The following is a 26,457-nucleotide window of genomic DNA, read 5'->3' as shown; positions in this document are numbered from 1 at the left end:
CATATATTTTCAAATAGTGCTTGAAATTTTAGGAGAATTGGAATTACTAAATGTATTCACATGTTAAGATTGGCTTTACAGAAAATATTTAATGGCTTATGAATATTTAGTGTTTTGTATTTGTAAGTGCGCCTTGCTTTGTGCTTGAAACATTTAAAAAGATCAAGTATATCAAATTGATATTTCATATTAATGTTCCTTTAAACCTGAGAAAACTTGATAAATATGGAGTCAATGTTAAGGGTAATTTGATCAGCTACTTGTTTCTTTGAATTTCTGCCCAACTACAAGCCAGCACGTTCATTGCTAGACACGTGGCAGTCTAGACCTGACTCTCAGCTCCAGCTCTTTGGTAAAATACTGTGGAAAGTTTCCTTTTATCAGTAAGAGAGGAGTAGCAAAGAGGCATATTCCAATGTTTCCCTAACAGATATGTGCTCAGCTCCCTCTTCCCAAATTTTCTGTATGTCTGAGTCCAAATCATCCTTCCAGCCTCGTCCCCTCCCACCTCCTGGGCCCACCCTGTCACAGGGTAATCTCATTCTGGGATTTCCTTCAGAAAAGATTCCCTGAGAAGCAGAAAGGGAGTCTATGCTTTGCTTCCTTTCAGCAATATTAGCCTCACCATCCAGATCATATGCCATGTGTCCTCTTGTACTTTGAAGAGCTAAAGGAACACTGCTAAATACCTGTTAACTACTAGTTCTCTAGAGACTGACAACGCTACCTATCCCCCTCCAGAAATGTCTGTAAAATTGCTGTTATTCTATCTCCTCCCCCCTCTCCCACTCCAAACTCTAGGCAAATTATTCTTTGGCTCTAGTGCATCAGAAGGAAAGAAAATATACAAAACAGAGACTAGAATTGGTCAGAGACTTTAGGGGGAAAAATCTTTAATTTTTACAGAAAGAGACAAAAATGGGGTGCCTTTAATTCCTGACTGATGGACTTAAGTCTAGCTGAGTACGAGTTGTGAAGCAGCATGGATAGAACCTTTGCTGAAGCGTCCAATCACCAACATCTGAGATGTTTCACACCTCACTATCCACATGCAGTGCTTCTGGGAGAAGTCAGGACAAAGGCCTCCATGTTAATATTCATCAGAAAATGGATACTCAGGGTGGCCAATAGAACTGAAATGAGATAGAACATTGCATATATGGGTTCAATGACTGTGCTTCTAGGGTGATAGAGAAGTGATTTCCATGAAGTTGTCATTGAGTTAAGGTTAAACAGTTTATTTTCTGACTGGGTATGAAGTCTGCCTTTCTTTCTTTCAGAAACATGACTTTATAATAATTTGAACATAATAATAATAAATTATTGAAATGATATTCCCTCCCTGGAATTTATTACGCAGAAGATGAAGAGTCAAATATTCAAATATGTTCTCCCTAGCTACATCTGTCAATAAAGCAACAAGATAGCCTGTCCTTTCTTATTTCACTTCCACAGTGGAAGAAGAGATTGATTATGCCTTGTTGTGAACAGGAGTCCAAAGTCTATGTCCAGCCCCGTGCTCTGCACTAATAAATATTTTAGGGCAACACAGGTTACTGAATGCAACTTGACTTTCATTTTTAAATTTATGAACTATTTATTAACTGCCTACCACATACAACATATCCAGTTAGATCCAGAAATAAGAAGAATGTATTGTAAAAATTTGGCCCGTTGTCCAAGGAGCTTACTGGACAGCAGAGAGATCTCTATTCAGTAATACCCCAAGATATAAAGTGACAGAAAAATTCTTGCTTATTATTAAAATATCTAACTGTAAGAATTACTGACTGATTACCACTTTCTCTTTCTCTCTGCCTTATTTCCCTATCTTATTCTTCATTTGTCTCTACAGTAATAAATATATTAGCAAAGGTGTAAATATATCTACCAAATTTGGGCATTCATAACTTGCCATTATGCCAATCTCTTTCCATACATTACCACATGTATTAATATCATGAATTACAATTCTCACAGGCAGAAAGATTGTGCATTCCTCCATTTCCTTCATTTATAATGAAAGTCTTTGCTCAAAATTCCAGAATCACACAGAATGAAGGAGTAGTAAAGATCTTTTGTTGGCTCTAAATCCTTTCCAACAATGATGCTTTGCCTCCACACTCTTCTCTTGGTTTAAATCTCCCCTCTTGAAAAGTTTGTCCTCTGCATGGGGATCTCCATATTTCAGAAAATCTGAAGCAAAAATTCCTATGGAACCCATAAGGCCAGGCTTTCTGGAGGGAAATGCAGTAGTTTGGTCTAGAACAAACATGCAATGAAAGGGAAGGGAGTGATCTGCAAATTTATGAAGGATATAAATGTGGCACAATCTCATGAATATCCCATATTAGGTTCATGGGCATTTCTGGTGTGGATCACAAGCTTGAGAGAGAAGTCTTTAACAAAGAGTTGAAAAGTTTGGAGAAGAAGCTGATAAACACACTTCTGGAAACATTGAATTAGGCTACACTGGTGATATCCACAGTGTATGTTCACTAACTTGTTGAAATGGGAGACATACATGGAAGGTGTACAATCAGCAATGATACTGAGCTTTTTAGAAAGTTACATGGAGTGATAGTGCATGACGTAGGAATGTAAGTCCAAGTTGACTCCAGTTCACTCACCCTGTTGTGCCAGTGAACAAAGCTCTGGAGTGAGTCTGGGATAAGATTCCAGAAAGCTCCTGTTTCACCCCTGACTCAAACTGGCCTTTGTCTTCCTTGTATCAAGGTAAATTTTAACAATCATCATACACACACTATCAGAAAGTGAATTGAGGCAAACATATTTACCAAAGTCACTTACATGTGAAAAGGAAGATATCGAAGATTTCGATTTAGGCCATCTATGGCGTTCATGTCCTCTGAAGTCAACTGGAATTCAAAAACCTGTCACAAGTAGAAAGATTTTTATGATTTCTAGACTGCATGATGGCCAATCTTTAAAATCCCAGCAAATCAGACTGAATGGTGCAAAGGCAACATCCAAATATTTCCCAAAGTTTTTAAAGATAAAGCAAAATACTTCAGTGGTAATAAAAATATCAGGCAAAAGTTAAATTGAAATCCATCCCTGGAGATGATATATTCAAACTTCAAAAACTACAAACAAAAAGGAGAACTTTTAAATAGCAGAGGGGAACAAAGCTGACATTATTCAAAGTAATAGGGTCACATACTTAGAAGAGCCAGAAGAAGCTAGAGATAAATTGTAAAAATAGAAAGTATAATTTAGTAATTTTGATGACTACAGGTGGACGTATATATCTAATCAATGAAAGTTAGAATGTGAAAAAATGTTTTTCAAGGTAATTTAATCCAATGATTGTCCAAATACTGCTGATGTCATCTTCAATGAACATAGTAACTGGCTTGAAGAGAATATCCCTGTCTAAATGTGGAACACTTTAAGCATCAAAAAGAATGTCAGTAATGGCTAACATGTTGAACTAAATACATCCAGCAATTCATACTAATACTCCAAGATAGTGGAAGATGGAGAAGATAGATAGATGATAGATACATAAGTAAATAGATAGACAGCAGGCACAATGTCAATTATTTCACAATTGATGAATCCAAGCAAGGCAATTGATTCATTATTTTTCAATTTTTCTGTACATTGAAAATCTTCACAATAGAAAGTTAGGAAAAAGTTATCAAGATGATATCAAATATACTAATTATGTATGAATAAATCTAACTGAAGGACTATGTAAATACCTTTGTGGACAAAGTTATGAAATTTATTAAAATATATAAAAACACCTATTTAAATTAATACTCAAAGTATAATTATGGATTGGAAGTCTCAATATTGTAAAAAAGACAGTTTTCTGCAAATTGATCTACAGTTTCAATGCAATAGGTTCCAATGATTTATATTCTTATTTTTCATGGAAGTTGAGAAGTGATACTATATTTTACATTAAAAAAAAACTAGTAAAAAGTAGTCAAGATATTCTTAAAGAAGAAAAAATGAATGTAGAAAAAATTTTACTGCTCTGAAAAGCAATACTTATTTTCCACTATACTTAGATGGTACAGAAAAGTAAGGATTTGAAAAGAAGAGGGAGGCCAGAAATCAGCTGGTGGACATCTGATATACGACAGAGATGACAATGATAATCTTTGAGAAAACATAAACTTTGGATTTGGCCTGCAACTTGCACTGGACAATAAAGCTTGCCAGAAGCAGTGGTGTGTCTGTTGTAAGCCTAGACATGAAAAGTCTTTGTAAGTACCCATTCACTGCCTTGGGATCATGCCACTGTGATGAAGAACAGGCTAGATGGCTATAGTGTAGCCAACAATATGAAAAATTATATGCAACAGAGTTTACACAACTCTGACAACAGGGAAATCAACCTCCTAAGGCAGAACTGTCTAGTTGCTCTTCATTTAACAGCAAATACATGAGAGAGCAGAGCCAAGACGAGAACTACTTAGTTGAGCCCAGGCTAGTTGTCAAACTGAAGAATCATGAGCTAAATGAATGGCTTTTGTAGTAAACTTCTATATTGAGGATAGTTTGTTATACAGCTATAGTCTCCTATACATAATGATATAATAATAAACTCCTATATGTAAAACACAACACAATAAAAATAGACAAATATCTGAATAGGTGCTTTACAATAGTGGAAACTCAAGAAGAATAAATACCTGAAAATGAAACTACATTACTATTCAAGGAAATGAAAACTAACACCAAAGAGATTTGGAGCCTAGAGATCACTGCTACATTCTGATGTTTATGTACCCCCAAAATTCCTATGTTGGACACAAAACCCCCATTCTGATAAGATTAGAAAGCAGGGTGTTTGAGTGGTGATGAGGTCATGATGGTCAAGCCCTCCTGAATGAGATTAATGCCCTCATAAGTCCTGAAAGAGCACCCTTACCCCTTCTACTATGATAGACTACAAGTAGTCTCTCACCCAAAAGAGAGCCTTCACTCACATGCTCACCCCCTGATCTCAGACTTCCAGACTAAAGAACTGTGAGACATAAATTTTTGTTTTTCATAAAACACCTAGTCTGTGATATTTTGTTATATCATCTCAAGCAGACTAAAAAAATCGCATAATCTAATTCCCTCATTTTAGAATTAGGAAAATGAGATGTGACTTGCATAAAGCTACAGAGTACATTGCAGACATGTGGGAACTATAATCTCTGTTTTATGTCCAATCTTAATTCCATCCAGACATGCTGCCTCTCTTGTTGCCACAGTATGAAAAACATGGTGGGAATACACATAACGCATGCATGCATGGGAAATAACCTCTGGGCCCAAAGATGTCTTGAGAGCTAACAAAGAAGAACACATGTGAAGGATACTCTTTAGGACCCCCATGCCCACAGCCTCACTCATCACCCGCATGTTCTCCTTCATCTGCTTCTCATTGATACACTTGGCCAGGGCCACAACTCCACGCTGTAGCTGGTAGCGAAGGGCAATCAGTGCTGGAGTTCGCTCATACTTTTTTGCCATGGCACAAAGGACGGGATCTTCCAAGAGAACCGGGGAGCTCTGGTCCACCCTGGAAGGAATTACGAAATGCTAAAGACCTGAGACTGAGTATTCAGTTTGTTAGGAGGCTTCCTAAACAAATCCAGTAGGCCCACTCTAGATCAGAGCGGACATTACTCAAAAAATTGTCCTGAGACCAGAAGCATCACTATCATCAGGGAACTTGTTAGGAAGGTAAATTCCATGGCTTCCAACGAGACAAACTGATTCTGAAACTGAGGTGTGGCACTTAGTAATCTCTGTTTACAAATCACTCCTGGTCATCTTGATGCTTGCTTGAGTCAAGATCAATGCTTCCAAACTCGTACATTTTTTCTTTTTTAATTCCCATTAGCTGCTTTCCTTTCTCTGATTAGAGCCCCAAAGTAAGGACAAGAGTATGAAAGGAAAAAGAGAATGGGGAAAACCTGGGATATTCTTTATTTTAAAATTTCTAAGATATTGATAAAAATTGAGTAGTCCAAAAATAAGAACGATTTATTTTATCCTTACTTATAGTATGCCATATTTCTATAGAAATTTATAAAAATGTTTCAGATTGTAATTTTTTCTATCATGATAAACCTGGAAGTTATATAACATTATCCATATTTTAGACATAAAGTGAGGCTTAGAGAATCTATTACTAGAAATGTGTTAATTAGTTAAAAAAAATTCAAAATCATGACTTGAGCTTATATCTTCTGTCTCAATTTTTCGATTACATATAGATTTTAATGCAGGTATTTGTTTTTGATTAATCTACAACCAGGCACATATAATGTAAAAGAATTGGCTGGGTGATGGGATGAAAAAAGGAAAGGAATTCTTCCTTCCTTCCCCTTTCTCCCCAAGCCAGGTGAGAGTTAGTTCCAGAAAACTGAGTATGGTATGATTAAAAATATTTCACCAAAACTAGTGTTTTAGGGTCTTAGTAAACTTCCTGTCATCTTAATTACCATTGTTTTGGACGTTGTGTTCCCAAAGCACCATAGGCAACTAGGACAATATCTTTCGATTTGCAGAAATCCAACAGCTTCCTCTGGTTGAGATAAGGATGACATTCCACCTGTAGAATGCCAAGAGGGAAAAAGAGTCAGATTACATGAAATGACAATATGAATATGGAACAAAAAGGTTTAAAGGAAAAAAAGATGAATAAAAAACAGTAATATTCAATTTAAGCTGGAAATATCAACATCAAATAAGGTTTTTGTTAAAAAAAAATAAATGTTATATCTCTGTTCCTTAAAAGGGTAAAAAGGAAAAAATAATGAAATTGCACAGAACAAGCAACTCCACGGATTAGATCTTGGTTACTCAGTACCATTGTACACTGCAAAGAGAATTCCAGATCTGGGACAGGAAAAGAACTGTTTGAACCTTGGACATCAAGTTATACCAGAAAACAAGAAATTGCTCAAAGACTCACGAAGGGATTTCTAAAGGACTAAAGAACCAGTTTGATGAGGATCCCAGTAGTGACATTGGGTAGATGCGATGATCAAAGGGCATAATGACTAAAAACAATTATAGCAATAGAGTAAATAAAAATCCACAAGTCCATAGGGATGAGAGAGAGAGAGAAAAAAAAATATTTGTTCCTACTGACATCAATTATTACAGTAACTGCTTTCCAGGAATACTGAGAGTTCAAGGGAAGGAATTAAGCTTTTACCCATCTTATAAGAATAATTGTATTTTACCCTGACTTTACAAGGGAATTTTCTGTTTACAATAAAATGTCAGGTTAAAAAAAATATATAAGGCCTGGTCCTGTGGCACTGTGGTTAGGTTGATACATTCTGCTTTGGTGGCCCAGGGTTCGCCAGTTCACATCCTGGATGCAGACCTAGGCACCGCTTGTCAAGTCATGCTGCAGCAGGCATGCCACATATAAAGTAGAGGAAGGTGGGCATCGATGTTAGCTCAGGCCAGTTTTCCTCAGCAAAAAGAGGAGGATTGGTGGCAGATGTTAGCTCAGGGCTAGTCTTCCTCCAAAGAGAAAAAATAAATAAAAGAATGCTTAAAATTAAAAATAATTATTTATGAATCCCATTGATAATAATGATTCATGTTAAAATCGTTGATGGCTACTCAATTAGTATGTGAAAACTTGGAGGCAATATGATTTCCTCTGATGACAATTATAACCCAAAAGATTGGTAGGTAATTTCAAAGGGAAAAATATACATTTACAAAGAAAAGACCTGTCTGCCACTAGCTTAACCAAGAAAACAAAACTAACATCTCTCATACTGGGACAACTTGTCATGCAAGCTTCAAACTGGAGTGTGGTTTGAGGGAAACAGCATGCAAAGGAGTTTTCTTGCCAAAAATGTTTACCTTTAAGGTAATAAGGCATTCAGATATAACTTCTAATTTACAGAAATTGAGACTAGAGAAAAAAATTAACATCACAAGATAGCAGTTGGATAAATCCAGAATATTCAACAAAATATTAAAAAGTCATAGTACAAAGAGGGATGAGTGACCATTTTATATTAAGAGAGCTTATGAAACATAACTGAAAATAATATGTGGACCACAATTGGCACCTGATTAGAAAAGAAGATCTGGAAAAAGGATTGAGAAAGCCATATAGAGGATTGAATATGGATTGGATAGCAGACAATAAGCTTTCTGAGATCTGTAAAGGTGAATTGTTATGTCTATAGCTTACTTTGAAGAGGGTCAGCAAAATATTACATATATGTTTGCAGATACATCCACATATATATGCATATATTTGGCAATGTGCCAAAATATGAAACATTTTGTATATGAGAGGGAAAACATGGATATTCTCTGATACTCTTAACTTCTTTGAAGGTCTGAAAATTTTTATAATAAAAATTGAGAATAAAACTAATACTAGAATCACAGGAAATTTTTAACATTTATAATTGTGAATCTATAGTACTATAACAATATATAACAAATTCTTAAATTTTATAGGCCACATTTTCCAATCAAAGATGCTCACTCCTTGACTCTAAGTTACACCTTTAGAATATTATGATAAATGAACTGAGACATACATAGAAGGACAAGTACCAGATGATACCTTTTATTTGAGGAATCTAAAATAGTCAAACTCATCGAATCAAAGAGCAGAATGGTGTTCGCCAGGGGCAGGGAGGAGGGAGAAATGGAGACTTGCTCATTGTGACCAGGAAGTCTCAATTATGCAGGATGAATAAGTTCTAGAGATCTGTTGTACAACATGGTCCTCATGGTTAACAAGATTGTGTTGTATTGTATTGTTTTGTATTGCATACTTCAAAATTTTTTAAGAGTAGATCTCTTGTGGTGTTCTCATCATAATAAAATAATAATAGAAAAAAAATTAAGAGTACAGAACCAGACACAGAATAATGTGTCTAATGAGTTAAGTCAAGTGTAGAAATCGAGAACCAGACAAAGATTGAGTAAATCAGAAAGCATGCTCTACGTTTCTGCTAAACATTCCTGAGTGTTGATTTGTCCCACCATTAGTATGACCAAAAAACATCCCTTTAACCTGGGTGACTTCCAAAGCCTCCAGTTCATTTTTCTCGTATCTATGCTTCCTATTCAAAGACCCCTGAAAGCAGACATACCAAGACAAAGGATTCAGACATCCAAACCACACAAAAACCCCTGACACCTACCTTATGTTATTTTCACTCTTCCCTTATTTACTACCCATTCCATATTTTCATGACCTTCTTTTCTGTACACAATTCCTTCAAATCACTTTAACCCATCACATCTCTGGACATTCTTTAAAGCGCAGGGAAATGTCACCTTCCCTCTAATGTCTGGTAACAATGCCAGGCCACTGTCACCTCTCTTACCTTCCCTAAATTTTTATTAACAACTTAATACTAAGTTCTCACCACTTTTTTTCACTAAGGCTTTCCAAAACAGAGATAGAATTATGGGTTCTATTGACTCACACTAGACAGAGACTCTGGATTCTAGAATCTTCTGTTCCATAAAAGTAGGATGAATAGGTGGGGAGGACAAATAGACATCTGACTGTAGTGCAAGAAGAAAGAGATGAAGAACAGAGAGCAGAGGAGATGAAGGGTGCTCACCTGGTTGCAGACTGGCTTGTACTTGAGCCCTGGCTTGTTTAGAATCTTCTCCAGCTGCCTACGGTTAAAGTTGGAGACCCCAATGGACTTTGTCAATCCTGCATCCTTACACTTCTCCATGGCCTGAGGAGGAAGGGGTGGTGAAGAATAATTTGTGCAATTGGCTATTGATCAAGAATAACTGTAAGAAAAATCTATTAAGAGGACAACTGTAAAGAAATGACAATAAAGCCAATTGGCATGATTATCAAGGAGAGACAAAGTAGTAAATTAAATGGGAAAAGAAGGTAGTGATAACAAGGATGAGAATTACTGTCTTCTCCTTAGAAAAATGTGAGAGAGTATTACACATTGAGGGCAAGAGAGACTTATCCTCATTGTACCAAATTCTTCTCCTTGGTTCCTCTCTATTAACATTTCAGGAATGATTTTCTCCACACCTCTACAGAATACCCATTCTTTTAAAGTTTATGAATTCGTGAATCTGAAGCTGTATAGCTCCTTCTCATAAGTGGAGGAAGTGAACCAGATTTATCTTTTATCTTTTTCCTCTGTGGTCTCTCCTTCAAGCACTTACCTCCCACGTGGCACAGAGATCCACTGTGTCAAATATTGCTTTTCCTTTTTCATCTTCTGGATAAAATTCTTCCCCTGGCTAAAATAGAAACAGTCATTTTAGTGATGTCACAAAATAATTTCTGCACACTTAGCCAGGCTTCCAGGGACATCTAGGGCCAAGACACTAAACCATCATGAGTTAGGTGGGATAACATTTTAGATACTAATATTGATAAAGTGACTTGCATATGGAGTTGTATGGTATGTCTTTAGGAAACCAGGCTTCCTCTAATCAACTACAGTTATTATGTGTTTTAATAAAGATCACTCTCCTAGATCCTAAAGAGGACTAATAATGACTTATCTTACACTGGTCTGCCCCCTATATTTTCCTCTTGCCAACGACCTCCTTTGCACTGGGAATAACAGTAAGGTACATGTTCTTTTATATCCAAAAGAGCAATTACAATCTTGACCCAGCCTGTGTAATCAGAATTCCTCTGAACATTCTACGGTCCATCTATCCATGGCTTGGACTTCCCATTTACATAGACAAACTATTTTGCATAGGACAGCTTGAGTAGCTTTCTATAAGTTACAATCCAGAATTCTACATAGCACAATCCTTAATGACTAAGTGAAGTTTACAAATTTCCAAGCTGAAGTTAGCGAACAGTGTAGACAAGGTTTTGCATATGGCTATGAAGGCTGCCAGGTTTAGACACACCCAGAGGGACCACCATCCTAGCTGCTTTCAACTTCAAATGATGAGAAAGGAGAGCAACTCATTTTGCACAGGTGTAAGGTAGTGTCATTGATCACCACAGCTGCATGAAACTCTGTTTTGGGGATATCCCCAAGAGACTCAGGAGTCATAATTGTTACTGCATGTTGAACATGCATATTTTTATTTCCTCAAGTTCTTGAGGTAAAGAATTTAAGATTGTTTATTTATTTTCTCTTGGAGGCATGAAGGGAAATTAAGCATTCAAAATATAAATAAAGGGCTAATGAGGAAATATTACTTTGGGGATTTTTCTCTAGTGTCATAATCCCTACATACGTCTAAGGAAATTTTCCATCAACCATCCGTGCAATTTCATAGACATTCTGACACAAGAAGTGAAAAAAGCGTGACCACGCAAATTGCCAACCTTCAGAGCTGTTGGATAATGAATAATATAGAGATCAACATAGTCCAGGTGAAGATTCTTCAGAGACTTTTCCAAGGCTGGTCGGACCAATTCTGGTTGAAGGCAAGTGACCCAAAGCTGTAGAAGTTAAAGAACGGAAGTTGTTTTGGATTAATACTTCTGTCAGTTTTGTTTTTCTTGTTTCACATAAGAATTAGACATTTTTCTACTGGTTGGAAACTGATGACCACAGAGGAAAAATACTTTTTCCTTCTTGGGTTCCCCTTTGATCTGACTTATCCACAGAAACTGTTAATTGCTTTGACTTATCATCAGTACACCTACTAATAATGGAATGAAATGACCTGAGAGATAAAACATGTTATCAAATAATAATCATGCCCATTATCTGAATTGTTTGATGGAACTTACAAAACAATTCACAAAGATAGCCTTATTCCATCAAAAGTGCACTCTAATGGAGAATAAGTAGTACCCCTTTAGTTTATATAACTATAGGGAAAAAGTGCTTTGAACATATTAATATGTCCTGGATACTCTTCAAGACACTGTAGCTTTCTCTTGTTTAATACAAAAAATGACCCTTATATTGTTCTCTCTTATTGACGGAGGTGAGACAGAAGATTCAGAATATTGAAAAATTTTAGCAGGTCAACTAGACGATAAGGAAAGCTATAATCCAATCACAGTTGAGTCTGATTCAGTAATCCATGTGAAATCACACTGATATGGTATGAGGCTAAGAAACGTAAATTGACTTTACTTTAAAATCATAAAATTTGAACAAAGCAATTATGAGACAGCCATCATCTTTTTTGACACTAGATTTAATACATGAATATTTGTGATGAAAGTTGTACCAATAAGCATAATTCACCAAACACTAGTGGTCTTATCATATAATTGTCATCTCCACACAATCACTTTTACACCTATGAACACACATATACCACACATACACACCTTTGTATTGCAGAACATGTCTCCTCTCTTCACAGTGCCATCTTCAATTTTGCTTTGGATAGCCAGTCCAATCTCATTTTCGTTACCATATGCAGGAGCACAATCAATATGGCGGAACCCAGCATCTATAGCCAATTTAGTGTCCTCCACAGTTTTGCTCTTAGGAACCTAGATGAGAAACAAAAATTAGTACTTGGATGTCCAATGATTGAGAGAGAGCTAAGGCACAATTTTGACCTTCCCACATCCAACTTTGGACATCCCAGGAACTCCTTCAATACCGGGCATTCACTACTACATCACTAGCCTCAAAGGTTCCCAAGTTGACCCTGTGGTTCCGTGACTTTCTGAAAGAACTCACAAGACATAGCATATAGTTGTAGTCATGCGTATGATTTATATTGTGAGAGGTTACTAAACAAAATCAACAAAGGGAAAAGGTACATGGAATTAACTCTCAAAAAACAAGGTGATCACTTCTAAGAGTCCTCTATCAGTGTAGCCACACAGAGCATGCTAAATAAAAATTGTATATAAATTCAAGAGTACATATTTAAATTGTTTAATGTGATGTTTTCATATACAAATACATTGTGAAATGATTACCACAATGAAGCTAATTAAAATACCTAGCATATCACATAGTTAATTTCTGTGTGTGTGTTGAGGACAATTAAAATATCTCTTAGCAAATCTCAAGAATATAGTATACTATTATTAACTATAGTCATCATGCTATACGATAGTTCTCTGGAACTTATTCATCTTATAACTGAGAGTTTGTATTTTTTACCAAAATCTCTCCATTTTTCCCGCTGACCCTACTCAGCCCCTGGTCTCCACTCCTCTACTCTTTGCTTCTCTGAGTTTGAGTTTTTCAGATTCCATATATAAGCGGGATCATGCAGTATTTGTATTTCTGTGTCTGGCTTGTTTCACTTATTATAACGTCCTCCAAGTTCATCCACTTGGTTGGAAATGGCAGGATTTCTTTCTGTTTTAATGCTGAATAATATTCCATTTATTTTAAGCATTTCAGAACCTTTCTTTGTTCAATAAAGTTTCTAGGAACTACATACTTGGTCTAACTGCCCTGTGCTGTTCATGCTCTTGCCTTAGGTATAGGGGCCTTCAGAGGTTTATGGAAGCTGAAGCTTCAGTGGTATCCACGACCATTCCCTACCCTAAATCCCACTTTGTACTACAAAGTAAATATGTCCTGTCTTGTGTCTCCAAAATATCTCTGAATTTTCCCTTCTGTTACAGAGATGAGCAAGTGAGACTCAAATTTTAACTACTAGTCCCTTGTCCTACAAGTCTAATGACTAAACTGGAAGACGAACTTCTGGCTTTCAGTCTGGTGACTTGTCCTCTTTGCTCCCTCTCATGCCCAAGGTCCAAATACACCTATTTGCTTTATTCAAATATACATAAAAGGACCAAGAATTGAAACTTTGCCCTGGAAGACTGTAGCTTATTCCCTCAAATGATATTATATTTTCCATTTGGGAGAAATTCCCAAGCAGTAAGGAAGTACCAGGGAAACTACAGGTTAAATATTTAATGTCTGGCATTCAACAGGCTACCCCACAACAGAACTGCAATTCTCTCCTATCATTTGTTATTCACCTCATCTCCTGGAACTTCAACCACAAATATTTCTCTGGATCATGTCTTCTTGGTGGGATAAAAGTATTTTTTAATTCCAGAAATATAAAGAGAAACCACTCCCATGTAATCACCCTCAAAGTAAGGCAGCTGATAGTGTTCTTGATAGCTGATTTCCATCTGTTTTGCAACTCTGGGAAATAAATGTAAACTTCAAGAGGGCCCACAATAAGCTGAAGGTGACCACGTGGTGAGACCCTGATGAAATCTGAGCACTGACTACTTTACTCTTTGTATGACAAATGGTTCTAGGCTGTTTACAAGAACCAAACGAGCCTCCGATAATCACACAGGAACTCAGTGACTTGACCAACCAAGTCAGCTTCTACTTATGCTACATCAAGTTTCTTTTCAATACTCTAAACCAAGAATGCTACTGTTACCTCTTCAGCTGCATAGGTGCCAAATCCCAGTACAGGAATGAAGTGACCATCATTTAGTTTCAGGTGCCGACCTTTGGGATCCATTGTGTGTTGTTCCTCTGTCTAAGCAGACTCTGTTGTATTCTTGTGCCTTCCCATTTTATATGTATAACAGGAGGGTAACACCCAAGTCCAGAGTCCAGCTGTTATCAAACAGACTGTAGGAGGAGCAATTTTAAAGCAGTAAGCCATGGAGTAAGAAGAGAATTGGAAGAAGTTATCTGGTTGATTTGGTCTTATCAAAGAGAATTCTTAAACAGCTATCTAGTGGTAAAGAAATAATTAATTTCCTGCACAGTATATTGTTCATTCAGTATCCACGTACATTAGTGAATCATTACAAGAGATTTTCTGAATAATTATTAACCATATGGTAGACAAGAAACCTACAGATATAACCTGTTTTTGTTTTTGCCATGAAGAATCCCCTTTTGAAACAATCAAGTATCTAACACCATTCATGAACACACACATACACAGACATATAATTTATAAGAATGAATACTGAACATTTTTTTCAAAAATTTGGTTGTCAATAAAGAATTTAAACTTCAAAATGAAAGCAAATCTGTCTTTATACCTTTCCCATCAACAAAATTATTTTTGTTTCTTTTTTCATTGGTTATAAAAAGAAAACCTCATCCTAAAAAGAATGCACTCCTGAGATGAGTGTCCAAAAAGGACATTTTGGCAAGGTGATTATTGGAGTACTAATTACTAACAGTTTTTAGATATCATTTACAGTGTTAAGACAAAATTTTTTAACATGCATAACTTTCACCCAGTTATAAATTTTAGAAAACTATCATGATGTAACTACAACAAAAACTGAATAAAGATTTTATATAGTATATTATCTTGCCCAAGAGTATTCACAAAAGAGTAATCTGGAAACAGCTTCAATTACACTACAGTTGGGAACAGTTAGGGAAATTATGAAGCACTGATACAATGGAATATTATGAAGCCATTGAAAATTGAACACATAGAGTGATGTCAGCAAAATGGTGAACTAGGAATTTTTTAGTTCTCCCATGAACACAAAAGGAAACAAACAGAATCTAGCTGGAATAACCTTAGAGGAGCTCTGGAAAACAGTGAAACGAAGACCTACACCAACAATATGAACACCTATTTAGGAAAAAGTAAGATTCAAAGTGGTAGGAAATTTCATCATGTTTGTACTCACCCTTGCCCCTCCCCTTGCTTGGCACAGTGCAGGCTTGGTCTGTAAGAGGCATCAGCCCAGTTGCCAGTTACATCTCTCAAACCAGAGTGATTATAGAAGATCTTATTCTTAAAGTTTAATGTATTTGGTGGCTGCCTGAAAGACTCTTTTCTATTTTGCCTACCTCTAAGATTGAACTGAAAAGCAGCTGATGTGGCCCATTATAACTGCAGGAGGACTATACAAGTACTGATGCCAGAGACAAGAGATTAAGAGTGAAGAAATAAACTACACCACATAAATCTGAGGAGAAGCTCAAATGTTTATTTTTGTGACATTAAGCTATTCAGAAAGAAGCCATCTACTCAGAGGAATTAAAAAAGCTACACACAGGTCAGGCAACATGCATGCTCAGAAAAAACTGAATAGACTTCTAGCTTTCATGTTGGGCTGATCCCAAGATCAGGAGCATGCCAAGCTAACAAGTGAAGGGATATAAGGACACAGAACAAATCTGTGAAAAGTAGGAGAGGCAGGTGCTCTTTCTAATGACCAAATAAGCACACACACAAACGTACACAAAAAAACTATGGACTAAAAAGAAAAATAAAATTGCCAGAAACTTTCCTTGAACAAGCATAGGCATGGATTTGATAGACAAAAATTTAAAAACAATTGTCATATATGCTGAAGTTGCTAAAGTAAAAGTATGATAAAGAACTAAATGAAATCTAGTAAATCTCAAGGGAAAATATCAAACAAGTTTTAGAAATTATGGAGCCTAAGGAACATAAGAACAAAATGAAGAAATGTGAACAGACCCTAAAGGACTTATAGGACAACATCATGTGGACTAATATACTCATTATCAGAGTCCCAGAAGGAGAAGAGAGAGAATGGAAAAGAGAGATTATCTGAAGAAATAATGAACAAAAACTCCCCAAACTGGATCTAAGACATAAATAATCAACAAAACCAACAAACTCAAATACTTACAGATTACATAAACTCAAAGTATCCACACCCACATACATGATGTTCAAACTGTTGAAAAACAAAGACAAGAGACAATCTTGAAGTAGCAACAGAAACATAATGAATCAGATACAAGGGATTTTGGATAAATACATCTACAGGTTTCTCATCAGAAAGCTTGGAGGACATAAGACATTGGGATTATATGTTTCAAGCACTAAAACAAAATAAAACTGTCAACAAGAATTCTATATCAGACAAAAATGTTCTCTATAAATCAGTGAGTAATTAATATAATCTCAGATAAGCAAAAGCTGAAAGAGTTCATTGTTGTTACAATTGCCCTACAAAAAATGTAAAAGGAGTCATTCAATTTAAGTGAAAGGACACTAGATAGTAGCTCAAAGCCAGATGAAGATAAAAATTCCTCCAGTAAAGATACATATATGGGCAGTTAGAAAATCATGTACTTTCATAATTTTGCTTTGTAACTCAACTTTTCTATTTGTACCAAATTTAAAAGACAAATGCATAAAAAATAGACAAGCATTTACATTAATATTTATACGAAGTATGACGTTCAAATTAGTGACCTCACGACATAATTGGCAGATGGGAACAGAGCTGTATAGGAGTAGAGCTTTTGCGTGGCATTGCAGTTTAATTGGTATCAATTCAAAATATATTATTATAACTTTCCAATATTATCTCTAATCTCCATGAAACTCACAAAAAAAATAGAATATACAGAATTTAAAATGAGAAGGGAATCAAAACATGTCACTACTCAAAAACATCTAAAAAAAGGAAGGTAGTAATAGGGGAAATAAGGAAATTATGTCATATAGAAAAGAATAAAGTGTAAGTCTTTCCCTATCTGCAATTAAGTTAAATGTAACTAAACGCCACCAATCAAAAGGTACAGACTTACAGAATGAAATAAAAAAAACAGGGTCAAGTATTCATTCTCTATAAGATACTCACTTTGGATCTAAGGACAAACATAGTTTGAAAGGGAAAAATGATAAAATATATTCCATGTATATAATAACCAAAATAGAGCTGGTGTAACTGTACCAGTAACAGACAAAAAACAAAGAAAATTAAGACAAAAATTGTGACAAGAGAGAAAAAATGTATTTATTATATATTGATAAAAGGGTCAGTATACCAAGAATATAGAACAATTATAAACATATATGCACCAAACATCAGAGGTCCAAAATATATAAAATCCACGTTGACAGAATTGAAGGGAGAGATAGACAACACTAAAAAACTAGTTGGAAACTTCAGTCCCCTACTTTTGATAATGGATAACACAATCAGACAATCAATAAAAAAATTGGAAAGAGAGCACTGTGATCAACTGTATGTCAATAAATTGAGAAATCCTGATGAAATGGGAAGTTCCTAGAAACACATAACCTTCAAAGACTGAATCATGAAGGAATAGAAAACCTGAGTATAACTATAGCTATGAAGGGGTTTGAATCAGTAATCAAAAACCTTCCAAAAAAGAAAAGCTCAGGGCCAGATTGCTTCACTAGTGAAATCCACCGAACCTTTAAAGCAGAATGAACAGCAATCATCCTTAACTCTTGCAAAAAATCAAAGAGGATAGAACACTTCCTTACTTATTATATAAGGTCAACATTACCTTGGTACAATGCCAGATGAAGATCCTATGAGGAAATAAACTAAAGACTAATATTCCACATGGTTTGAGAATTAAACATTCTCAAAATAATACAACACACTGAATTCAGCAGCATAAAAATTTTTACACCATAATCAAGTGGGATTTATTACTGAAATGAAAGTGTTGCTCAATATACAAAATTTAGTAAATGCAGCACACCACATTAATGAGTTGAAGGAAAAAACATGTGGTCATCTCAGTCGAAGTGGAAAAAGTACTTGACGAAACTCACCACTCTTTCATGACAAGAAACACTCAACAAACTAGAAAGAGAAAGAATCTGCCTCAACATATTGAAGCCCATATATGAAAAATCCACAACTAACATATTCTGTGTTGAAAGACTGAAAGCATTTCCCCTTAAGATCAATAATATCAAAAATTTGCCTGATTTTGCCTTTCAGAGTCAGTATAGTGTTGGAAGTTACAGTTACAGTAATAAGACAAGAAAAAGAAAAGATATGCATCAAAAATGTGAAAGAAAATGTCAAATCATCTCTGTTCCATGATGACATGATCTTAGATATAGAAAACCCTAAAGATCAAACAAACTGCTGAAACTAATAAACAATTTCAGCAAAGGTCCAGGATACAAAGTGAACCCAGAAAAATCAATTATATTTCTATACGCTAACAATGAACAATCTGAGAAAGAAACTGATGAAACTATTCCATTTCTAATAGCATGAAAATGAATAAAATACTTAGGAATAACTTAACTAAGGAGGCAAAAGACTTGTACATTCAAAATTATAAGCTCCTTAAAGGAATTATAGAAGACACAAATATGTGAAAGACAACCATGTTCATAAATGAAGTACTTCATATTAGGATGACAATATTAGTCAAAGTGATTTACATTTTTAATGGATCCATTTTACAACTCAATTTCAAGTGTAGCTCCTCTTTTCTTGAAGTGGATCGCTTTTACTCATATGTAATGACCCTATTACATATAGCCACCAGATTAGCAATTCCAAGGGTCATTCTTGATCAGTGATGAGGTTGTCCCGAATAAGGTGGCCCCAGTAACTACCTCAAATTTGAGATGTTCAGGATTTGCCCCATGATCTCGATTACAGAGACCGCAAATCGAAGACCCTGAGATCAAGAAGACACTAGTCGGAATTCCACAGTCTCACCTTCCCTTGAATCCTCTTTGATTGTGGACAGTATGTGAGTTTTACTTACTGGATTTTCTTCCTTAGTGCTCTGATTATTCAATTCCCCAGCCATCTGTCCCACTGAAGACACTCATTCAAATGGCAGGTATTCTTTCAGAATGTTGTTAAAGTTGAATGTGTAAACACCCTCAAGGGGAACTATGGTGTTAGTAGCAGCAGTTTGGGGTTACATGTTTCTCCTGTTTAAGGAATTCAACATCCTCTGATGCAATGAGCTGGTGTCTAAATATAACCCTCTTTTAATCTTTGCTCCAGTCACACTACATTCTGAGTATTAGTTTCTGAATAAACATAGAAAGGAAGCACTGTTTGGCATGAGGTCCCAAGGTGATGAACACTGTACTTGTTATAGTGTTGAAATATATATATATATATATATATATATATATATGAGAGAGAGAGAGAGAGAGAGAGAGAGAGAGAGAGAGAGAGAGAGAGAATGTGTCTGGATTAATATTAAAAATATTTTTAATTTTCTCTAATCCTTCACATACATGAATTATAGTCAGTTTTCCATGCTTAGAGAAGGGATTGAGACTGTTCTTTTAATTAATTTCTGAAAAGAAAGAAACATTAAAATTTCTAATATCTTTAACTTCTGTGGAATTATAGAGTGGGTAGAGTGGATTTGCTCCTAATTAGCTACATTGATAAGTGGGTTTGCAATATTAAATATATACAAGAGGATGTTTTAAGACTGGCTTACAAATAATGAATATTAGTTAACTACCTGCAAGAGTTAGAATAGAAAAATGTTAGGTATAATTTCTAATAGAATAGAGTAGGGAGAGTTTCTTATTTCAGGTTTAATGCAGATGAAAAAGTAAGTTCACTTTCCTAAATGGCAACTTCTGAAAGAAAAGAGATGTGGCTTTGGGTGACGTAGTGGTAAGCTGTTCTGTCACTCTTCTAGTCAGTGCCAAGGTCAGAGACACACAGCTTGTACCAACTAAGCAGAGCACCCCCACCCACACCCTACACTCCAGTGCTACAGAACCCTGTTCTGAATGGGTAAGCTTAGACCTCATCCCAACCAGTGCTTCCTTCAGATGGTTATTCAGAACCTAACACTCAGAATGCAGTGCAAACTGGACAAAGGTTAGAACAGCGAATGGTCAGACAATAGTCCATTACATTGAGGACGTTAGATTCCATAAAAAGGAAAAGCAGGGAATCCCTTATAAGAAATGCCTGGCAGACATTATTGGATATTTCCACACAAAAGCCATTAACTACTCAAAGTCTTTAAAAATGTCTTCCAATAGCAGTGTACAAAATAGCCATATTCAATTTATCTCTAATGCTTTTATATAAATTCAGATTCCTGTGCCCCCCTGGGGATTTAGGACACAATAACCATGGAGTTACCCCAAGCTCCTCGTAGGTAAGAAGACCCAGGTGTGGATTTGACTCCAGCTTGGGCTTGGACTAGAGGAGATTGAGTTTAGGGAGATACAAGGAGAACCAAGTTCACCACCTCTGAGGACTCCTTGAGAAAGCCAGGACCTCAGTCAGGAGATGCACCCTCTAGTTTGTCTCCAATCTGTAAGGTTTCATTTACAAACAGTATGACTGTGGCTGTCAGGAACGGATGTCAGTCCCTCCATAACGTGCCGGTTCCACTTGTACAGATAAGGAAAAAGCAGGGACTGCTAGGACTTTGTGAAGTTGTGTGGGTTGTAAGAAGGAAATGCATCTTCTGGAGATTGGAAGCAGGAGGGAAAGCCTGGGAAACCTAGCTGCTTCCATTTTCACTGGACCCAGACACTTGGAGGGAAGGTCAAAACAACCTGAGCCCCAATGTGCTGCTCTGTTGGGGACATTAGGGCAGGCATTGTTGTAGGATATGTTATGTATCAAAGGGGACCCAGGCTGGATATTTCCCTATTAATCCAGTTGCCAGTTGGAATCCCAGAGTCTCTCAAGTTTCAATAGCTGGTCCATCAGGGCTTGGGCTTGACCAGCCGGGTTAACGGACTTGGTGGGGTCTCAGACTTTCCTCAGTTTATACAATCAGGCTGTACAAGAAAAATGTGCATCTAGAGATGTCAGGATTTCCCAGTCCTGGAGGAGAGGGAGAAGAAGAGGTCATACCTGAGCAATAAATTTTACAAAAAATGTTCATGTTCACCAGTATGCAATTCCTTGATTTTCTCCTAACATACTCCCCACAAGAGAATTACCCGTGTACAGAGAACAGCAAATATTTGTTCAGTAAAGGGCATATTGACACAGTGTAAAAAATAAAGTTATCTTTCAGCAGTTCTTATCCCCACTGAAGGACCAGTATTGTTTAATGAAGTCTCCAGGGAGAGAGTGGAGTCATGTGGTGTTTTGAGAGAAAAAAATACAGTACACTTGAACTTGACAGTGGTTTATGGGTGTGGTTTATGGGGCTCAGGGGCTGTGCAGGCAAAAGCTCAGAAACGCATTGCTTTGGAAAAGGCAGGAGAGGGTAGAGGCTGTATGGAAGGAAAGACGAACTTGCAGCAGGGTGGAGAGAGGATATGTCACTGTTGTTGCCCTGGGAGCAATTTTTGGGAAAAACTAGAGATGTTTAAAGAGATATCTATAAAGTTTGAATTATGGTGTTTGATTAAATTCATATCCCATGAATTTGAAGTATAAATACACTTGATTCACTATTGTGTCAGAGGGATTATGTCTGAAGAACAAAATGTGCCCTGAATGTGGCATCAATTTAAGTGAAGGAAAAGCAGTGATTCTTTTGGGGATCAATCCCTCTACTGCATCATTTTTGTAAATTTTAGTATCACCCGATACTATCCTCAAACCCTTAGAATCTACTGGGGCTCCTGCTCTCAGAGGATGACTCAGCAATTTCCACAGATTATGAAACTCCTGGCTAGATGTATAGTGCACAGAGTTGTAAAGAGAAAATTATTAACTTATATGGCTGACTTGATTAGGATACAACCAGGTCAGAAAATGTATATCAAATTGGCTTAAGCCCCACAGAATATGTTCCCCCTATAAAACAAAGTCCAGAGGAAGAGCCAGCTCTGGGTTGGCCACAGGAGGTCCAGATCTTCTCTGATGATTCTCTTAACTCTTCTTTCTTCTGTATACCAGCATCATCCTTGGCCTGAGTGAGGACAGTGCAGCAATTTCAGATATCAAGCTGCAATAGGATGTATCCAGTTCAATGAGAAGGGCCATGTGTTTTAAGAAGTGGGGGAACCTGTCTTAGAAGCCCCCCAGCACAGCACCATTCATGCATCACCGGCCAGGATTGGGTCACAGTCCTCTTCCCAAGGCAATTATGTGTCAAGGGCAATGTACTGAACATAAGTGACCTAAACAAACCATTTGGAGAACAATGAGTGTTGGGAAGGCAAACTCCTTGACCACTGAAATCATAGTAGAACCTGATGGGCTTTAGATTAGATGTGTCAGAACTTGACCACACTTAGAACTGGTTGGTGAGCTTTTAAAACATAGGGATACTCTTCCTTTTCTATAATCAAACAAATAAGAATCTCTGGGCCACATAAGTAAAAGCAGAACCATTGTCTTAGTTATGGAGATATTTGTTCTGTATGATTGATTCATAGACAGGGTGAGAGGTCAGAAAGCCAGGAGGCCTCACCCAGGAGCAAATCTGTTTAAAAGAAAATGTGTAGAATCTGATTTCACTTCAATTTAATTTATTACTTAACCTAATTTGAATGTGTAAACTTCTATGAGAACTGAAGGTATGAAATGAAGAAACAGACTCAGTGATTACAATTCATTATGCGTCAAGAACCTGATGGATTGAGGTACAGCAGACACCACAGAGTAAGAAATTGATCCGGATGGAATGTGTTAAAGTTCAAACTTCAAAGATGAAGCAGTTCTAAGAAGTAAACATGAGAGTAGTTACCTCATGTTGCGTAGGTGCAAGTAGAAACTCTCAGGAGTTGAGGATGTCAAAACACCGAGAAACTTGAGTTGTTTGCGTGAGCAAGGAAGATGTCAACATATCCTAGGAAGAAACTATAACTAAGATCATAAAATTCACATACCAAGAAGTGGGTAACATAACAAGGTCAAGGTGATATCAGACTTTAAAGGACAGTCAAGTGCTTCTCTCTTTCTAAGGAATTTAACATTCCTAATGCAATGGGCTATTGTCTTACCATTCTCTGTTCTAACCTTTACTCTGCTCACACTGCATTCTGATCATTAGATTCCAATCCAGTGGTCAATTTTCAATCCTCATTTTACTTGTCCTATTAGTTACATTTGACTCTCATCCTTGAAACTGTTTCTTTATTTGCCTTTCAAAACAGACCCATCTCCTGCTTCCCCTGGAAACTCACTAGCTCCTCCTTCTCAGCCTCTTTGCTGGTTCATCCACTTTTTAAACAATTTCTTAATATGAGACCCCCTCATGGCTCTTCTCTGTCTACACTTACACACCTAGTCTAGTCTCTGATCATCTGCTTTTGTGGCTTTACAATGACAACTACATCGTGACAAATTTCAAATACATATATTTCATCTAGATCTCTCCTCTCCCTCTAGACTTGTCTGCCCCACTGTTTACATAGCATCTTAACCAGGATAACTAACAGTCATCTTAAACATACTATCTAAAATTAAAAGTATCTTCTCCCCACAAAAATTTACTTCTCATCTTCTCCATCTAAGCAAATGACAACTCTTTCCTTCCAATTCCTTATCTCAAAATGTCTGTGGGGCCAGCCTGGTGGCACAGCAGTTAAGTTCATGTGCTCCACTTCTGCAGCCTGGGGTTGGCCAGTTCAAATCCTGGGCACGGACCTACACATCACTTATCAAGCCATACTGTGGCAGGTGTCCCACATATAAAGTGGAGGAAGATAGGCATAGATGTTAGCTCATGGCCTATCTTCCTCAGTCAAAAGAGGAAGATTGGCAGTGGATGTTAGCTTAGGGCTCATCGTCCTAAAAAAAAACATTTTTGGAGTCTAGGCTTGCCCCACGATGTAGTGGTTAAGTTTAGCGTGCTCCACTTCACTGACCTGGGTTGCAGGCTTTGGATCCCAGGCATGAACATACACCTCTCGACACATGCTGTGGAGGTGACCCACATACACAGTGGTGGAAGATGAGCACAGATGTTAGCTCATGACTAATCTTCCTCAGTGAAGAAAGAAAGAAAGAATGAAGGAAAGAAAGAGAGAAAGAGAGAAAAAGAGAAAAAGAGAAAGAAAGAAAGAAAGAAAGAAAGAAAGAAAGAAAGAAAGAAAGAAAGAAAGAAAAAGAAAGAAGGAAAGAAGGAAGGAAGGAAAGAAGGAAAGAAAGAAAGAAGGAAGGAAGGAAGGAAGGAAAGAAGGAAGGAAGAAAGGAAAGAAGGAAGGAAAGAAGGAAGGAAAGAAGGAAAGAAGGAAAGAAGGAAGGAAGCAAGGAAGCAAGGAAGGAAGGAAGGAAGGAAAGAAGGAAAGAAAGAAAGAAGGAAGGAAAGAAGGAAGGAAAGAAGTAAGGAAGGAAGGAAGGAAGGAAAGAAGGAAAGAAAGAAAGAAGGAAGGAAAGAAGGAAGGAAAGAAGGAAGGAAGGAAAGAAGGAAGGAAAGAAAGAAAAAGAAAGAAAGAAGGAAGGAAGGAAGGAATGAAGGAAAGAAAGAAAGAAAAAAAGAAAGAAAGAAAGAAAGAAAGAAAGAAAGAAAGAAAGAAAGAAAGAAAGAAAGAGAAAGAAAGAAAGAAAGAAAGAAAGGAAAGAACTAGATAAATACACAAATAAATACATAAATAAATAAATAGAATGAAATGTCTGGAGTCAACTTTGAACCTTTTTTTCCTTTTACCTTATATCCAATGTATTAGAAAGGCTTCTTGACTCGACTTTTAAAATACATCAACATTCAAACAATTTCTAACCATCTTGACTGCCCTACAACGTTCCAAGCCAACATCATCTCTCACCTGAATTTTTGCAGAAAGTCCTAAAAGAAGGTTCTTTTCCTCTATTTCTTCTCAGCGTAGCATCCAGCCTGATCTGTTTAAAACGTGTCTGCTTATGTAGTAACCCTGCAATCATTCTCCATTTCTCTCAGAAAAAAAAAATTTAGTCTTTGGAAGGACTACATGGCATAGCCCACCCCCTATTGCAGATCTGGACCTTGTCTTCTATGACTATCTCCCTTGCTCACTAAATGTCACCAGCATTAGCCTACTTGCTCTCACTTAATTATTGTAGGGACGCTCTTTCTTTTTGGTCTTAGTATTTTCTGTTCCATGTCAAGGAATACCCTCCTGCACATCCACACAGCTCACTCTCTTATCTCATTCAAATTTTTGCTCAAGAGCAACATTCTCAGTGAAATCTTCTCTGACAGGCCTATTTAAAACAGCACCTAATACTCCCTGTGCCTACCACTATCCCTTTCCCTGCCTGTTTAATTTTTTTCCCTTATTGTTGTCAAGCATCACGCAGGATCTAAAATTTTAACCTGACTTGAAAGCTAACAAATTAACTTTCGCACATTAATGTTTCCTGTACTAGGTCCTTGAGCCCACATTTCTACAGGGTGAAGTGAAGGGGCCCACAAGACACTCGAAGTTGAAGGTTGCCTTACAGGAGGAAAACTAGAGTCGAGTGAACACAGATGGATTGTAGCAGGCACTGAGCATCCCTGCCCTTTCTCTGGAGGGAGGTATTTTCTTTAGATTACTGGACAGTAGGCATCCTTTCCATTTATTTTGAGGGAGCCACTCTCTCTACACTCCAAGGCTGTTTTCTTGACAAACTTCTTTAAAAATTAGTGTGGAAAGCAGGATAGACAGTGCCTCTGCTTATCACACATATAGAAATGTGAGGCCATGTGGAATTATCTCCCAACAGGTACTTACCCACTTCTGACAGCTCAGTATTCCTTATCTCCTTCGTGGTCTTCTTCCTCCACTAGACAGGAAACTCTAGGTTTTTCTTATTTTAATTTAATTCTTGTCTAATTTATTTATCATAAAGCAATCTCAGGCACGCGAAGGATGTTGAATAAAGTTTTTGCTGAATGAATGAATGATCAATGTCAAAATATACAAGAACAGGTCAAAATGCCAAATCATAGGTAGATG

The 26,457-nt window shown here is 36.8% G+C and overlaps 1 protein-coding gene across 4 annotated transcripts in view; it reads right to left on the bottom strand.

Moving 5' to 3' along the window:
* Positions 1-876: 876 nt before the first annotated feature.
* The window catches only part of LOC139073272 (aldo-keto reductase family 1 member C23-like protein), a 36,496-nt gene continuing 10,915 nt past the window's right edge, over positions 877-26,457 (bottom strand). The window contains exons 3-14 of one of the 4 annotated variants that reach the window (XM_070601962.1): positions 26,233-26,389; positions 25,306-25,378; positions 23,283-23,384; positions 14,329-14,525; positions 12,278-12,445; positions 11,315-11,431; positions 10,180-10,257; positions 9,603-9,725; positions 6,480-6,589; positions 5,386-5,551; positions 2,812-2,894; positions 877-1,133 (exon numbers count right to left, since the gene is read on the bottom strand). In XM_070601962.1, the coding sequence (XP_070458063.1) occupies positions 1,091-1,133; positions 2,812-2,894; positions 5,386-5,551; positions 6,480-6,589; positions 9,603-9,725; positions 10,180-10,257; positions 11,315-11,431; positions 12,278-12,445; positions 14,329-14,412 (972 nt within the window). In that variant the 5' untranslated portion in view covers positions 14,413-14,525; positions 23,283-23,384; positions 25,306-25,378; positions 26,233-26,389 and the 3' untranslated portion in view covers positions 877-1,090. Of the gene's footprint in view, positions 1,134-2,811; positions 2,895-5,385; positions 5,552-6,479; positions 6,590-9,602; positions 9,726-10,179; positions 10,258-11,314; positions 11,432-12,277; positions 12,446-14,328; positions 14,526-23,282; positions 23,396-23,424; positions 23,529-25,305; positions 25,379-26,232; positions 26,390-26,457 lie in introns of those variants that run through there. The other 3 variants (XM_070601963.1, XM_070601961.1, XM_008528445.2) reach the window with 3 other exon arrangements.

Source organism: Equus przewalskii, chromosome 30, assembly GCF_037783145.1.
Source record: "Equus przewalskii isolate Varuska chromosome 30, EquPr2, whole genome shotgun sequence".
Classification (NCBI taxonomy): domain Eukaryota; kingdom Metazoa; phylum Chordata; class Mammalia; order Perissodactyla; family Equidae; genus Equus; species Equus przewalskii.
Note: the sequence above shows the minus strand (reverse complement) of the source record. Positions and strands in the feature narration are given on the sequence as shown.